Source organism: Solanum pennellii, chromosome 8 (genome assembly GCF_001406875.1).
Source record: "Solanum pennellii chromosome 8, SPENNV200".
Lineage (NCBI taxonomy): Eukaryota > Viridiplantae > Streptophyta > Magnoliopsida > Solanales > Solanaceae > Solanum > Solanum pennellii.
This window is the reverse complement of record NC_028644.1, coordinates 59,869,299-59,886,076: the sequence shown is the minus strand read 5'-3', so window position 1 is coordinate 59,886,076 and position 16,778 is coordinate 59,869,299. Positions and strand designations below refer to the sequence as shown.

Sequence of the window (16,778 nt, the reverse complement as noted above, 5' to 3'; positions counted from 1 at the left end):
TGATGTGGCTAAAATCGAACCTAAAGGTGGAAGGGGGTAGTTATATATCATTTTCAATACTTTGAGGATGTTTTAGGCCCTTTTTGGTTATATAGACAATTTTAAAGATCTCATATATGTTTTTTTATAATCAAAATTTATGTATAATTTACTTATGAAAACAAAGAGGTCCAAGATATAAACATTTATATAATTGGTTTCATGTATATGAGTGTTTATGACAATTCTTTGTAGGACTGAATAAAGTCATTGTCTCTTCTTTCATGGGCAATAGTGAATTTTTGAAACTTTATTCATAGTAAATTCAGTGATTGAAAGTTTTCTAATATTGTCATTCATTCTAAATTTTCGTTTTGAATGAATAGTTGCCACTTTTTTAACTTTTTGAATGAATTGTTTCTTTTATTTTTATGTATGGATGATAATCGAATAACTGAATCAAACTGAAATTGGTAACAACCTAATCAATAAATATATATTATATTTGATTTGGTTTAATTTTGATAATTTTATTAAAATCGATTTGATTTAGATATTAACCAATAACCGATCCAAACTAATCCGTGAACACCTCTAGTGACAAGAGTGACATCAGAATATTGATCACATTCTTGTCCATTTATACTTACTAACATATACACTTAATAGTTTTAATTATTTTAATTTTAAAATGCATAAACACCAACATGTGTAATATAATTTTACTATAAATATGAGGCTTGTTTGGTTTAATTTCCCTTGTCAATACTATTCTCTTTAGCTCTCTCTTCTCTCAAACCCAAAGTTTTACCATGGCAATTTCCAAGCTTTTTTTGTCATTTGTTTTAGCTTCCATTGTTCTAATTATTACTCTAGAAGAAGCAAATGGTGCTATAAGTGGAAAGACTAGAAAATTAATTGATATGGCTAACAAAAAAGGACCTTATTTAGGGTTAGTCATTCCTAATCTCTTTGAGATGAACCCTCTTCTTCAACATCCTAGTTACAAATCTAGTGATCTCACCATTGATTATGCTGGTAATTAAACTAAAACCTATACATTATTTTACGTTTTTTCGATCACTTGCTTATCGATTATATATTTACGTTTGTTTATCATCCTAAGGGAGGAGATTTCGGTTTGGATACATTGATAATCAACCAGTTGTTTTGGTTATGACTGGACTCGCCATGGTGTGTAAATTTCTTTTTATATATATATATATATATATATATATATATATATATATATATCTTTCCTTTTATAATTATAATTGTGACGTTATACGTGCGTATTAATTAATTATACGTTTTTTCTTGAATTGTTTTAGCTAAATGCTGGCATAACAACACAACTTTTGTTAGCATTGTTCAATGTTAAAGGTGTGGTGCATTATGGAATTGCAGGGAATGCAAATCCATCTCTAAATATTGGAGATGTTGCAATTCCTCAATATTGGGCACATACTGCCCTTTGGAATTGGCAGGTACTTACTTTTCAATGCATTTTTGGAATTTTTCATAAAGGCGGCTCAAAGTTATTGATGTTTGATACGAAGGAAAATGTTTTTCTAAGAAAAAAATTAGTCAGCGGAAAAATATTGGACTCTAAGAAAAGTCAATATTAGGATATATTAAGACGTACAAGCAAAGTTCATGTAAACCAAATTCTATAGTTTAGGTTAAAAAAAATATTTGGTTGTTTCAATCATAAAAAATAAAAAACTGGATGCAGAGATATGGAGATGGCCCTGAGAATGAACTACCCCTTGAAGTGAATGGAGATTACACAAGAGATATTGGTTACTTGAAAATTGCAGAATACACAGTGAATGTGACAAATTGCAACTCACATAACAATCTTCTTAACAATGTATGGTACCAACCTGAAGAAGTATTCCCTGTATTTGGCACTCCGGAGGATAGACAACATATCTTTTGGGTCCCTGTTGACCCTCGTTATTATGCAATTGCCAAGAAACTCGAGGTAATTTTTTAAATTATTAATAATGTAATACTTGGAGCTGTCAATATGAGTCAGTACAGTAGACAAAAAATAATTTTTTTTTTTGATGTGTAACTAGGGTTTGAAACTTGTGGGGTGCTTAAACGCAACGACATGTTTGAGTCATCCACCCAAAGTAACAAGAGTAGCTAGAGGAACAAGTGCAAGCATATACTTAGATAATGCAGCCTATAGAAGTTTTATGTACAACAAGTTTGATGTGAGTCCTGTTGAAATGGAAAGTGCTGCTGTGGCTCTCATTTGTTACCAACAGAAGGTACCTTACATTGTTATCCGTGCCCTCTCCGACATGGCCGGAGGTGGCACTTCCCAGTCCAACGAGGCATCGACCTTCATCACCCTTGCTGCTACAAACTCCGTTGAAGTCACCGTCCAATTCATCAACCAATTGTCTACCAAAAAATTATATCAAGATGCTTGATGTCTATTACTAGTACCTTCAGTTTTTCGAATTTGTCTCAAAATAAGCATAAATCGGATCAAGTATAACTTATTTGTGATTTTTCATATTTCATTAAAAGTATCGTTGCACCTAATTTAACTATTTACAACTTCCTGTGATTTTTCATATTTCATTAAAAGTATCGTTGCACCTAATTTAACTATTTACAACTTCCATTGGTGTCCGACATAATTATTAGCAAATTAATTCAACCAGGAAGAACAATTTTGCTCCTAATTACTACTCTATTAGCTAGTGTCTCGAGATCGTACTCAATCATTGATGATGGTAATAATTTTGGGCGTAAAACATGTGAATTTTGTCATTTAGAATCTTTCTATCTACAAAACATTATTAAATTCAATTAATTTCCTTCTTTTCTTTTACTTAATTAAAATAAAATACTTGATCTCTTGAAAAAATATATGCCATGTAATTTTATGTATATAAAAAAGACTTCAGTCATCGATAGTCACTCAAAGTTATCCTCATAATTCACTTGAACACCTCAATTGAGGTTTGTACCTATTAAACACCTCTACCCCTCAGAATTGATATCTTTTTGACATTTTTTAGTAATCAGTAAAAAATTTAAAGGACATGACACAATAACGAATCAAATTATGACATGTGTCTTTTTACATTTTTTGAATAAGATAGATATTTAATAGATGCAAGCCTTAATTGAGATGTTTAAATGAATTATGGGATAACTTTGAGTGATGATAGATAACTTAAGTCTATAAAAAAAGTGTATACGAAGAATATGTATTTGTTGGATCTGAGGTAAACATCGTGACAATTTCTATTTTTCTCATTGGCATGTTGTAAATTGTAATTATAGAGTAATTAGACCCGGGGTGGATATCACCATATGAGACACCAAACGGAAAATAAAAAAAAAGGAAGTCTTTTTTATTGTCTTGTAAAAGCCACACACCCCATACCAGCCCCCCCCCCTTTTCCCCCTCCACACCCATCCAATAAAAAATTTAATTTTTTCATTAAACTTCTTTTTTTTTTTAAAATGACCACATCATCCCCCTACCCTCATCCACAGCCCACCCATCCCCCAAAAAAATTAACAAAATATTTAATTTTTTCATTAATATTTTAATTTTTTTTTGAAAAAAAAATCACCATTCCACCTCCCTAGACCCCTTACCCCTACCTAGCCCCCCGGAAAAAACTTTCTTTCTATTCAATCTCTTATTTTTTTTATTTATTTTTACCCATTTTATTCATTTAATTATCTATTTTTAAATATATTATGAATGGATACCCATATTATTTACCCATTTTGCCACCCTAGTTATGCCTATAATTATTTTATCGTACATATATAATTCTTTTTAAGAAAAGTCTTTTCTTAGAAAAAAAATGAAAGATATAATTAATGACATCATTAAGGAATAACCCCATGACACTCAATTTGAAAGAAAAAAAAAGGAGCGTGATTTGACATTATAGTATTCTCATTTATATTTAAATTACTTACAAGTAAAACGAAGCAACAAATTAATGTCATCATTGAATTTGTCAAATTTGAAATGTTGAAGAAGGATTTTGATACTAGGAGTTAAGCCACATTTTTATCATTGTTTTTTAAGATTAAAATGTGTTAAACTTTGAATACGAGAGTCTTAAGATATTATCTCTAGTAAATCGAATATTAGGATGGTAATTTTCTTAATATTTATATTTAGAATAAATAAATATGTAAAAATTTAGATAAAATGATAACATGTATTCACACAATAATAAAAAAAATCTCAACTCGTACGGTGTAAAATTATTTAATTTGAAAAGATCAATTTCATAACAATATTTAAATGAACACATTTCACAATAATTCAAATATCTTTATAGAAGTTTGAATGACCAATAATTCAAATCAGAGTTGGTGCAACAATTACTCGTGTTTAACGTTTACGTTTTATATATTTTAATCTCTATTTGCCACTAATTTTTTTAATTGCAACATATCTTTTGGTCCCTGTTGGCCTATTTACTTTACAATGGTCAAGAACTTTGAGGTAAATTATTTATTATCACCTATTCTCATTCTTTTTAAATGTAAATAATTATATTCACGTGCTTATATAGTGAAAAATCTATTATTGATTGAATCTTGATTTTTTTAAGCGACACTATACTTTCTTTTACTCAATTTTTGACATGTTTAATTTAGGGTGGCTCTAATAAATTGGTGGCCTTAAGTCAAATTTGAATGGAGGCCTAATTAAATTTGAATTATTTTTTTATAAGGTTTATTATAGCCAATTATTTAATCTTTCTTGAGACATAGTACTCATAATTTATCAAACTTTTATTACTTCTTTGCTCTTTTATGAAAAATTTATATTTTCTACAAATAATACTCTATATATTTTGTTAAAATAATATATATATATATATATAACATATAATTATTTTTTAAAATAAGGCTCCCTCAAATTTTGAAGCCTAAAGCGGTTACTTTTTTTTCAAAAGCGTAGAGCCATTACTGTTTAATTACCATAGTAAATAGTAATATAGAGTTATAATTAATTGATATGTTTGAATGATTGTAACTTTTTTTTTAGTACAGTCACGGGGGTGTCATAGTTTTTTAAAAGTTGACTTAGCCTAGCTTCAAATTGATTACTAATTTGTAAGAAATAAAAATGTTGATTTTATATAAATAATTTATTGATTTATTTTTTATTTTTTTGGAAAAAGAAACGTACCAAATAAGTATGTCTATAAAATATAAAGTTTACAAGTCAACATCATGTTATTATAATATCCAAAGTTCCAACTTCATTCCTTCTTGTGTTAAAATTAAGTCACTTCTAGTATTTCAGAGACGAATTCAGGATTTAAAGATTTTTGGTGCACCAATATAAACATAAGCTTAGAATATAAAGTCTAAGCTAAATTTAAAATAAAAATAAGCTTAAGCGGGATTTAAATTCTGATCTAAAGGGTGGTATCTCTACCTTCTACCAATTGCCGAAGAGCAATTCTATGTTTTTTATGGGTGCACTGTTGACTATATCTTACTTGTTTTTCAAAACAGATATACATATATACATACTATTTTTTTAAAAGTTACCTGATGCACGTGCACCCCACGGCATAGGGTGGATCCGCCCCTGCTATTATCTCGAAAGATAACTAATAAACTATCGGGGCCAAAATTTCACGTATTTGTATAGATGACCTCAAACTGTTTACTAGAAAAATAATCATTTTGGTTAAAAGTAAAATTTGATAAAATGAGTTAATTAAGTAGTAATGTATTAATAAGGTTGGTCAATTAAGTTATTTCTTTATTGGCCAAAACATCAAGACGAGGACTCTGAAAAAACCATCTATTAGCATCAGCCTAGCTATACTCTGAAACTATACTATATAATTACCTTAACAACATCCAATTAGAAAAAGTTAATTAATTAATTAGAGTTGACACAAACACATATTATAAATGTAATAAGAGCATCTATCAACAAAAAATCCTCTAAAATGATCATTTCGTAGTTATTGAAAATGGAGGATGCATATTATATGATGAATTAAGTAGTAAGAAAATCAAATATACAGACAGAGGCAGAGCCATCCATACGAAGGGGTCGAAAAATTACACTAGATTAAATTTTGATTTAATAAATATATATACAGTATTGACACCTAGTTAAAGGCTTAATCTAGTGATTAAAATGTTAAGAAAAGTTCTTAAAGTTGTGTGTTCTATTTCTAGTACTACGACATATCGACACCTCATAATTATACTTATTTATACCATAAGCATCCCTTAATGACGATCCAGAATTCGATTTCAAATATAATTGTAGATCTTGAGGAGAAAAAGGATGATTGCCTCTTTGTCAATTATGGAGATACTGACAAGTTTAGTAGATAGTGTATAAAATAAAATACCTGATTTGGAAAGAGAGGCCTGCAAATTAAATATTATCCTGATATAATAGTATCATCATTCATTAGCCACTACATCATAATTGGAATATAAAATAAGAGCTTACAAAAAGAGATTATTATAAAATTTATCTGATAGAGATTTTACAACAGTACTATATTTTAAAAATAATTTTTTAAATTTATTTATTGTCATTGTTGTTATATTTTTTACCGCCTCTCCGTCTTTGAAATATATAAATATCGAGATGCCTTTTTTAAAAGTCATTTTTAAATAATTTCATGATTCTTTTAGTAGTACAATCATTTTTTAATATAATTATTTCATATGATATAAATAATTTTTTCATATCGAGGATGAGTTTTTTGATGTAAAATTTAAAACGATGACTATGGTTTTTCTTTTTAACAAATATAAACTTATGGATCAAATTTTACATTTAAAAAGTTAAAATCATGATTTGGATCTCAAATCATATATCTTTAGAGAAGTTGGAATTTGAAATCACAATGCTAGTGATATGTTAAATAGTTATTTAAAATTATAATTTCATATCGCATACACCTAACGTAAACTAATCCTTCCAAAATTAATACTACCTTGTTAGTTAAAGTGGACGATTGTATTGGAGTTATTATTAATCTAATTAATACAAAAATTTGAACGATACTAAAATGTTATTATAACGAAGAATGTTATAAAATGTTTGATGGTGTGTATAACTTTGGATCTTTCCTTTCTTTGAAACGATAGATATATATATATTAATGTATATACACTATAATATGAACGTCTAGAACCAATATTATTTTATATAAATATCGTTTAAAAAGTTTAGTAACTTTAGATGTATTAAATTAATTTAACTATCACTAAATATTTTTGTAGCAATAAATAACTGCTAAATACATTTTTGAAAAAAGTTTATTAACATTAAAAGTGATATCTGAGGTGACAATTATTGGTTGACCAGTACCAATATTAAAATTTATTTTTTAAAACTTTCGTACACCTATAAATTATAATATCGTCTAAGAAGATATTGTCGAGTATCATACCATAAAATAAAATTAGTCAGTGGTGGAGTCAGAAATTTTTTAAAGAGTGTCCAGAAATAGTAACTTATTATGTTAAGGGTGTCAAAAATAAATTATTTAATTATTTCATATATCTTTTTACTTGTATATATGTTAATTTTTTTACGATGAAAGATGTCCGACACCCTTGACAGTGCTTGGCTACGCCACTGAAACTAGTGTGTTATACAGAGGCCAAACATATACGCAATCCCTCACTTGTCCTGTAGATTATTTCTTATTTTGGCATTCTATTTTAGCCTTATTTCACTTTTAACTCTTAAACTCTATTTTTTTAAAATAAAATATTATTTAATATGAAATATCATTTATATGATTTCTTTATTTTATTTATGTTCTTCAATGTTGTCTCTTATTTTTAAAATCGAAGTGTGTTCATTTATATTCGTTTAAAATTAAAAATAAACAAACAAACATTAATTATTTTTTATAAAAAAACAATCTTTTAGAGAATTTGTTGTATTTTGCGTGAAAAAATACCATGCGAAATTATGTTGGTTTTCTTTCTTAAAAAATCATTGACATCACAAGGAAATCTGCAAGGGCGGACCCAGTAAGCCAGATGCGGGTGCTCGAGCACCCATTGATTTCCGAAATTTTTTGTATATATATATATAGAAGATATTATACATATGTTATTATAATTTAAATGAGCGCCCATAGAACAAAAACAGTTGTGGGTGAGCTGGTTTAAACCTCTGCAATAGGAGGCAGGCGAAGCCACTAGCGAGGGTTCAAATCCCGCCAGTAGCATCTGTATCCGCCACTGGAAATCTGTCGAGATTTAACACTTTTTAGTAGTGTTATTTGCAATTAACAAAAGTCTTTTTATTACTTGTATTGAAGACGATTTTTTTTTTATTTGTATTGAGTCAAATTGAGAATTACAAACGAATATTTTCTTTAAATTTAGATAGACGGGATGATATGAAAAAATTAACATATGTGATATTTTTTAATTTAATTGAATCTTTAAGAGAGAATATCAAATCACTTCTGTCAATTTATTTTCACGCAAATATATAGAGAAATCTCAAAAAAAATTCAAATAAAATCGATGTTCGTTCGTTAAATATCATTTTTTAAAAACGAAAATGAACAGACAAACAACAATCGAAGAACATAAATAAAAAAAATAAAGAAATCATAAAATAACATTTCTTCTTTGAATGGTACATTAAAAAAAAAAAGAATTTAAGAGTTGATTAAAATGGAATAAGACTAAGAAAGAGTGTCAAAAATGAAAAATAAGTACAAGTTTGAATGTTTGTGTATGTGTTTGGCCTTGTACAAAACTTTTACATGACAAAAATTATCTATATTAAAAAAAATAGTCAAATAATTGATGGATGATGCAACGTAATATAATTATAATTTTACTATAAATATGAGGGCTTTGTTTAGTTTCCCTTGTCTATACTATTCTCTTAATTAACTCTCTTTTCTCTCAAACCAATGGCAATTTCTTCCAAGATTTTTTTGTCATTTGTTTTAGCTTTCATTGTTCTAATTATTACTCTAGAAGAAGCAAATGGTGCTATTAGTGGAAAAACTAGAAAATTAATTGATATGGCTAACAAAAAAGGACCTTATTTGGGATTAGTCATTCCTAATTTATTTGAGATGAATCCTCTTCTTCAACATCCTAGTTATAAACCTAGTGATCTTACCATTGATTATGCTGGTAATTAATTAAACTAAAACATATACACATTATTTTACGTTTTTTTCGATCACTTGCTTATCGATTATATATTTATGTTTTTTTTTTGTAATCATCCCTAAGGGAGGAGATTTCGATTTGGACACATTGATAATCAGCCTGTTGTTTTGGTTATGACTGGACTTGCCATGGTATGTTACTATTTATAATTTATAATTTTAATTAATTATACGTTTGATCGATAGATCGATTTTGTGTTTAATTGTTTTAGCTAAATGCTGGGATAACAACACAATTGTTGTTAGCATTGTTCGATGTTAAAGGAGTGGTGCATTATGGAATAGCAGGAAATGCAAATCCATCTCTAAATATTGGAGATGTTGCAATTCCTCAGTATTGGGCACATACTGCTCTTTGGAATTGGCAGGTACTTTCTCTTTTTTTGAGTTTTACGTAGAGGCGATTCAGAGTTTGATACGAAGGAAAATATTTTTCAAAAACAAATGGTCAATGAGAATTGGATTATTGGAATCTAATAAAGTCAAAGCAATCTTTTCTCATTACAAGTTATAACTTTGGGCTAGTAAAAGTCAATACTAGTATAGCTAAAACATATATTAAGACGTAGAAGCAAAGATCAGGTAAACAAAATTCTTGTGTCAAAACTACGTTCTTGTAGAAATTTATAAAGCAAATAAACTAGTGATTGAGTATAAAATTGAAAATAATAAAAGTATTTCATTAAAGATCATATGTGGTCTAGTGGTAGAATTATTCAATGTTGTAGAAAATACTTGGATGTAATTGCCGCTTCGATCATTTTATATTGTTCACACTTCAGAGATTAAGGTCTATGAATTTTAAGTTTNTATACAGTATTGACACCTAGTTAAAGGCTTAATCTAGTGATTAAAATGTTAAGAAAAGTTCTTAAAGTTGTGTGTTCTATTTCTAGTACTACGACATATCGACACCTCATAATTATACTTATTTATACCATAAGCATCCCTTAATGACGATCCAGAATTCGATTTCAAATATAATTGTAGATCTTGAGGAGAAAAAGGATGATTGCCTCTTTGTCAATTATGGAGATACTGACAAGTTTAGTAGATAGTGTATAAAATAAAATACCTGATTTGGAAAGAGAGGCCTGCAAATTAAATATTATCCTGATATAATAGTATCATCATTCATTAGCCACTACATCATAATTGGAATATAAAATAAGAGCTTACAAAAAGAGATTATTATAAAATTTATCTGATAGAGATTTTACAACAGTACTATATTTTAAAAATAATTTTTTAAATTTATTTATTGTCATTGTTGTTATATTTTTTACCGCCTCTCCGTCTTTGAAATATATAAATATCGAGATGCCTTTTTTAAAAGTCATTTTTAAATAATTTCATGATTCTTTTAGTAGTACAATCATTTTTTAATATAATTATTTCATATGATATAAATAATTTTTTCATATCGAGGATGAGTTTTTTGATGTAAAATTTAAAACGATGACTATGGTTTTTCTTTTTAACAAATATAAACTTATGGATCAAATTTTACATTTAAAAAGTTAAAATCATGATTTGGATCTCAAATCATATATCTTTAGAGAAGTTGGAATTTGAAATCACAATGCTAGTGATATGTTAAATAGTTATTTAAAATTATAATTTCATATCGCATACACCTAACGTAAACTAATCCTTCCAAAATTAATACTACCTTGTTAGTTAAAGTGGACGATTGTATTGGAGTTATTATTAATCTAATTAATACAAAAATTTGAACGATACTAAAATGTTATTATAACGAAGAATGTTATAAAATGTTTGATGGTGTGTATAACTTTGGATCTTTCCTTTCTTTGAAACGATAGATATATATATATTAATGTATATACACTATAATATGAACGTCTAGAACCAATATTATTTTATATAAATATCGTTTAAAAAGTTTAGTAACTTTAGATGTATTAAATTAATTTAACTATCACTAAATATTTTTGTAGCAATAAATAACTGCTAAATACATTTTTGAAAAAAGTTTATTAACATTAAAAGTGATATCTGAGGTGACAATTATTGGTTGACCAGTACCAATATTAAAATTTATTTTTTAAAACTTTCGTACACCTATAAATTATAATATCGTCTAAGAAGATATTGTCGAGTATCATACCATAAAATAAAATTAGTCAGTGGTGGAGTCAGAAATTTTTTAAAGAGTGTCCAGAAATAGTAACTTATTATGTTAAGGGTGTCAAAAATAAATTATTTAATTATTTCATATATCTTTTTACTTGTATATATGTTAATTTTTTTACGATGAAAGATGTCCGACACCCTTGACAGTGCTTGGCTACGCCACTGAAACTAGTGTGTTATACAGAGGCCAAACATATACGCAATCCCTCACTTGTCCTGTAGATTATTTCTTATTTTGGCATTCTATTTTAGCCTTATTTCACTTTTAACTCTTAAACTCTATTTTTTTAAAATAAAATATTATTTAATATGAAATATCATTTATATGATTTCTTTATTTTATTTATGTTCTTCAATGTTGTCTCTTATTTTTAAAATCGAAGTGTGTTCATTTATATTCGTTTAAAATTAAAAATAAACAAACAAACATTAATTATTTTTTATAAAAAAACAATCTTTTAGAGAATTTGTTGTATTTTGCGTGAAAAAATACCATGCGAAATTATGTTGGTTTTCTTTCTTAAAAAATCATTGACATCACAAGGAAATCTGCAAGGGCGGACCCAGTAAGCCAGATGCGGGTGCTCGAGCACCCATTGATTTCCGAAATTTTTTGTATATATATATATAGAAGATATTATACATATGTTATTATAATTTAAATGAGCGCCCATAGAACAAAAACAGTTGTGGGTGAGCTGGTTTAAACCTCTGCAATAGGAGGCAGGCGAAGCCACTAGCGAGGGTTCAAATCCCGCCAGTAGCATCTGTATCCGCCACTGGAAATCTGTCGAGATTTAACACTTTTTAGTAGTGTTATTTGCAATTAACAAAAGTCTTTTTATTACTTGTATTGAAGACGATTTTTTTTTTATTTGTATTGAGTCAAATTGAGAATTACAAACGAATATTTTCTTTAAATTTAGATAGACGGGATGATATGAAAAAATTAACATATGTGATATTTTTTAATTTAATTGAATCTTTAAGAGAGAATATCAAATCACTTCTGTCAATTTATTTTCACGCAAATATATAGAGAAATCTCAAAAAAAATTCAAATAAAATCGATGTTCGTTCGTTAAATATCATTTTTTAAAAACGAAAATGAACAGACAAACAACAATCGAAGAACATAAATAAAAAAAATAAAGAAATCATAAAATAACATTTCTTCTTTGAATGGTACATTAAAAAAAAAAAGAATTTAAGAGTTGATTAAAATGGAATAAGACTAAGAAAGAGTGTCAAAAATGAAAAATAAGTACAAGTTTGAATGTTTGTGTATGTGTTTGGCCTTGTACAAAACTTTTACATGACAAAAATTATCTATATTAAAAAAAATAGTCAAATAATTGATGGATGATGCAACGTAATATAATTATAATTTTACTATAAATATGAGGGCTTTGTTTAGTTTCCCTTGTCTATACTATTCTCTTAATTAACTCTCTTTTCTCTCAAACCAATGGCAATTTCTTCCAAGATTTTTTTGTCATTTGTTTTAGCTTTCATTGTTCTAATTATTACTCTAGAAGAAGCAAATGGTGCTATTAGTGGAAAAACTAGAAAATTAATTGATATGGCTAACAAAAAAGGACCTTATTTGGGATTAGTCATTCCTAATTTATTTGAGATGAATCCTCTTCTTCAACATCCTAGTTATAAACCTAGTGATCTTACCATTGATTATGCTGGTAATTAATTAAACTAAAACATATACACATTATTTTACGTTTTTTTCGATCACTTGCTTATCGATTATATATTTATGTTTTTTTTTTGTAATCATCCCTAAGGGAGGAGATTTCGATTTGGACACATTGATAATCAGCCTGTTGTTTTGGTTATGACTGGACTTGCCATGGTATGTTACTATTTATAATTTATAATTTTAATTAATTATACGTTTGATCGATAGATCGATTTTGTGTTTAATTGTTTTAGCTAAATGCTGGGATAACAACACAATTGTTGTTAGCATTGTTCGATGTTAAAGGAGTGGTGCATTATGGAATAGCAGGAAATGCAAATCCATCTCTAAATATTGGAGATGTTGCAATTCCTCAGTATTGGGCACATACTGCTCTTTGGAATTGGCAGGTACTTTCTCTTTTTTTGAGTTTTACGTAGAGGCGATTCAGAGTTTGATACGAAGGAAAATATTTTTCAAAAACAAATGGTCAATGAGAATTGGATTATTGGAATCTAATAAAGTCAAAGCAATCTTTTCTCATTACAAGTTATAACTTTGGGCTAGTAAAAGTCAATACTAGTATAGCTAAAACATATATTAAGACGTAGAAGCAAAGATCAGGTAAACAAAATTCTTGTGTCAAAACTACGTTCTTGTAGAAATTTATAAAGCAAATAAACTAGTGATTGAGTATAAAATTGAAAATAATAAAAGTATTTCATTAAAGATCATATGTGGTCTAGTGGTAGAATTATTCAATGTTGTAGAAAATACTTGGATGTAATTGCCGCTTCGATCATTTTATATTGTTCACACTTCAGAGATTAAGGTCTATGAATTTTAAGTTTCTCATATTGAAATTGTGCAAAAAAAAAAAAATAGGATGCACCAATTATTAAAGAGAATTTATATACTTTAAGTTAAAAACTAAAAGGTCTTTGTCTGTACCAATTGATATATTATAAAAAATAAAAAACTGGATGCAGAGATATGGAGATGGCCCTGAGAATGAACTACCCCTTGAAGTGAATGGAGATTACACAAGAGATATTGGTTACTTGAAAATTGCAGAATACACAGTGAATGTGACAAATTGCAACTCACATAACAATCTTCTTAACAATGTATGGTACCAACCTGAAGAAGTATTCCCTGTATTTGGCACTCCGGAGGATAGACAACATATCTTTTGGGTCCCTGTTGACCCTCGTTATTATGCAATTGCCAAGAAACTCGAGGTAATTTTTTAAATTATTAATAATGTAATACTTGGAGCTGTCAATATGAGTCAGTACAGTAGACAAAAAATAATTTTTTTTTTTGATGTGTAACTAGGGTTTGAAACTTGTGGGGTGCTTAAACGCAACGACATGTTTGAGTCATCCACCCAAAGTAACAAGAGTAGCTAGAGGAACAAGTGCAAGCATATACTTAGATAATGCAGCCTATAGAAGTTTTATGTACAACAAGTTTGATGTGAGTCCTGTTGAAATGGAAAGTGCTGCTGTGGCTCTCATTTGTTACCAACAGAAGGTACCTTACATTGTTATCCGTGCCCTCTCCGACATGGCCGGAGGTGGCACTTCCCAGTCCAACGAGGCATCGACCTTCATCACCCTTGCTGCTACAAACTCCGTTGAAGTCACCGTCCAATTCATCAACCAATTGTCTACCAAAAAATTATATCAAGATGCTTGATGTCTATTACTAGTACCTTCAGTTTTTCGAATTTGTCTCAAAATAAGCAAAAATCGAGAAGATTTCTTCGGATCGAGTCTAATTTATTTGTGATTTTTCATATTTCATTAAAAGTATCGTTGCACCTAATTTAACTATTTACAACTTCCATTGCTGTCCGACATAATTATTAGCAAATTAATTCAACCAGGAAGAACAATTTTGCTCCTAATTACTACTCTATTAGCTAGTGTCTCGAGATCGTACTCAATCATTGATGATGGTAATAATTTTGGGCGTAAAACATGTGAATTTTGTCATTTAGAATCTTTCTATCTACAAAACATTATTAAATTCAATTAATTTCCTTCTTTTCTTTTACTTAATTAAAATAAAATACTTGATCTCTTGAAAAAATATATGCCATGTAATTTTATGTATATAAAAAAGACTTAAGTCATCGACAACCACTCAAAGTTATTCTCATAATTCACTTGAACACCTCAACTGAGACTTGTATTTATTGAACACGTCTATCCCTCAAAATTGATATATTTTTGACATTTTTTAATAATCAGTAAGAAATTTAAAGGACATGACACAATAACGAATCAAATTATGACATGTGTCTATTGAGTTCAAAAAATTATTAAGAAAATTATTATAATTTTTTTTCAAAAAAATAATAATAGAAAAGTAAATATTAGTCCTATACAACCCACCCACCCAAAACATTCTGGCAGAAATCAGCCGCCACCACCGTCCGTCTACCGGTTCGCCCACACCATAGATGTCATCTATTCTCTCCCTTTTATTCAAATTTGCGATTTGCTTCACTGTCATTTCTCCTATCTTATTCTCTTTCTAAAACAATAATTAGAATTTGTCGATAATTTTTATACTGTGGATTCTTTAAGGTTTGAATTCTTTAACAATATCAAAAAAAAAAAACAGATTTGTACTATTCTTGCCGGGAAAAATGGAGGTTCACCGGATTTTCCCACTTTTACCCAAATCTGATTTTATTTTGTTGATTAGATTTCCTTCAACAACTTTAACTCTTTTGAAACTTTCAGTTAGATCTTTTCAATTTTAAATCAGTTCGATTGAATTTTTCTAGTTTTAACTGTCATTTGTGTAATATGTAGTTTTCCGTTAAAGATAATAATCACAATATTGATCATGGAGAAGGATATTAGAAAGGAAAAACGAAGGAGAATATGGAAAGGTATGAAGAAAGTTGGAAGATTAGGATGGCGTGGAATTTTGAGAATGAAGACTTGTTAAAGTTTTTATTTTATTTTATTTTAAAAAAGATTTTTGCTTAACTTTTAAAATGTGGACATGTCAATATGTGAATGGCTTGTACTAGTGCCATTTTCAATTTTTCATGTCATATCATTTAAAAAGTATTTAATAGATACATATTTTGAATAAGATAAATATTTAATAAGTACAAATCTAAGTTAGAATGTTCAAGTAAATTATGGGATAACTTTAAACGGTAATAAATGACTTAAATCTATAAAAAAAAAAGTGTATATGAAGAATATGTATTTGTTGGATCTGAGGTAAACATCGTGACAATTTCTATTTTTCTCATTGGCATGTTTTAAATGGTAATTATAGAGTAATTGGAACCGGGGTGGATATCATCATATGAGACACCAAACGGAAAATAAAAAAAGAAAGTCTTTTTTATCGTCTTATAAAAGCCAAGTAGAATTAGTGTCATCAATCAAACCAAAAAAAAATAAGAAAGCTAGTCGAGTCAAATATGAGTTGACTAAAAATTAAGTTAAATACAAATAAATAAATTATCCGACTCGACTCATATTTTAAATGGATAAAAACAAATTATTCAATGAATAATATGAATAATTATAATTATCTATATTATATTAAAAATCTTGTTAGAAGCTTTAAAAATAAAAAAATAATAATTTTGTTATCACTTCACTCCACTCCTACCGGCCCTAGTCCCCACCTCCCAAAAAAATGTTAAAAAAAAAAAAGAAAAAAAGAAACATTCCACCCAACCCCTACCCCCACACACCCCGTCA

General features: G+C 28.2%; 1 protein-coding gene across 1 annotated transcript; it reads left to right on the top strand.

The window, feature by feature from the left end:
- Positions 1 to 747: 747 nt before the first annotated feature.
- Positions 748 to 14,886, top strand: LOC107027784. The gene is made up of 10 exons (XM_027919314.1): positions 748 to 1,017; positions 1,106 to 1,173; positions 1,311 to 1,466; positions 1,715 to 1,966; positions 2,064 to 2,423; positions 8,898 to 9,147; positions 9,250 to 9,317; positions 9,398 to 9,553; positions 14,025 to 14,276; positions 14,374 to 14,886. Exons 1-10 carry the CDS (start codon positions 792 to 794, stop codon positions 14,734 to 14,736), a joined length of 2,151 nt encoding a protein of 716 aa, XP_027775115.1. The 5' UTR covers positions 748 to 791; the 3' UTR covers positions 14,737 to 14,886.
- The last annotated feature ends 1,892 nt before the right edge of the window (positions 14,887 to 16,778 follow it).

Excerpts from the sequence above, each read along its gene's own strand:
- LOC107027784 (XM_027919314.1), top strand. The coding sequence starts at position 792 with ATGGCAATTTCCAAGCTTTTTTTGTCATTTGTTTTAGCTTCCATTGTT. Across the intron at positions 1,018-1,105 it reads TCTCACCATTGATTATGCTG|GGAGGAGATTTCGGTTTGGA; the intron begins GTAATTAAACTA and ends TATCATCCTAAG. Across the intron at positions 9,554-14,024 it reads CTGCTCTTTGGAATTGGCAG|AGATATGGAGATGGCCCTGA; the intron begins GTACTTTCTCTT and ends AACTGGATGCAG.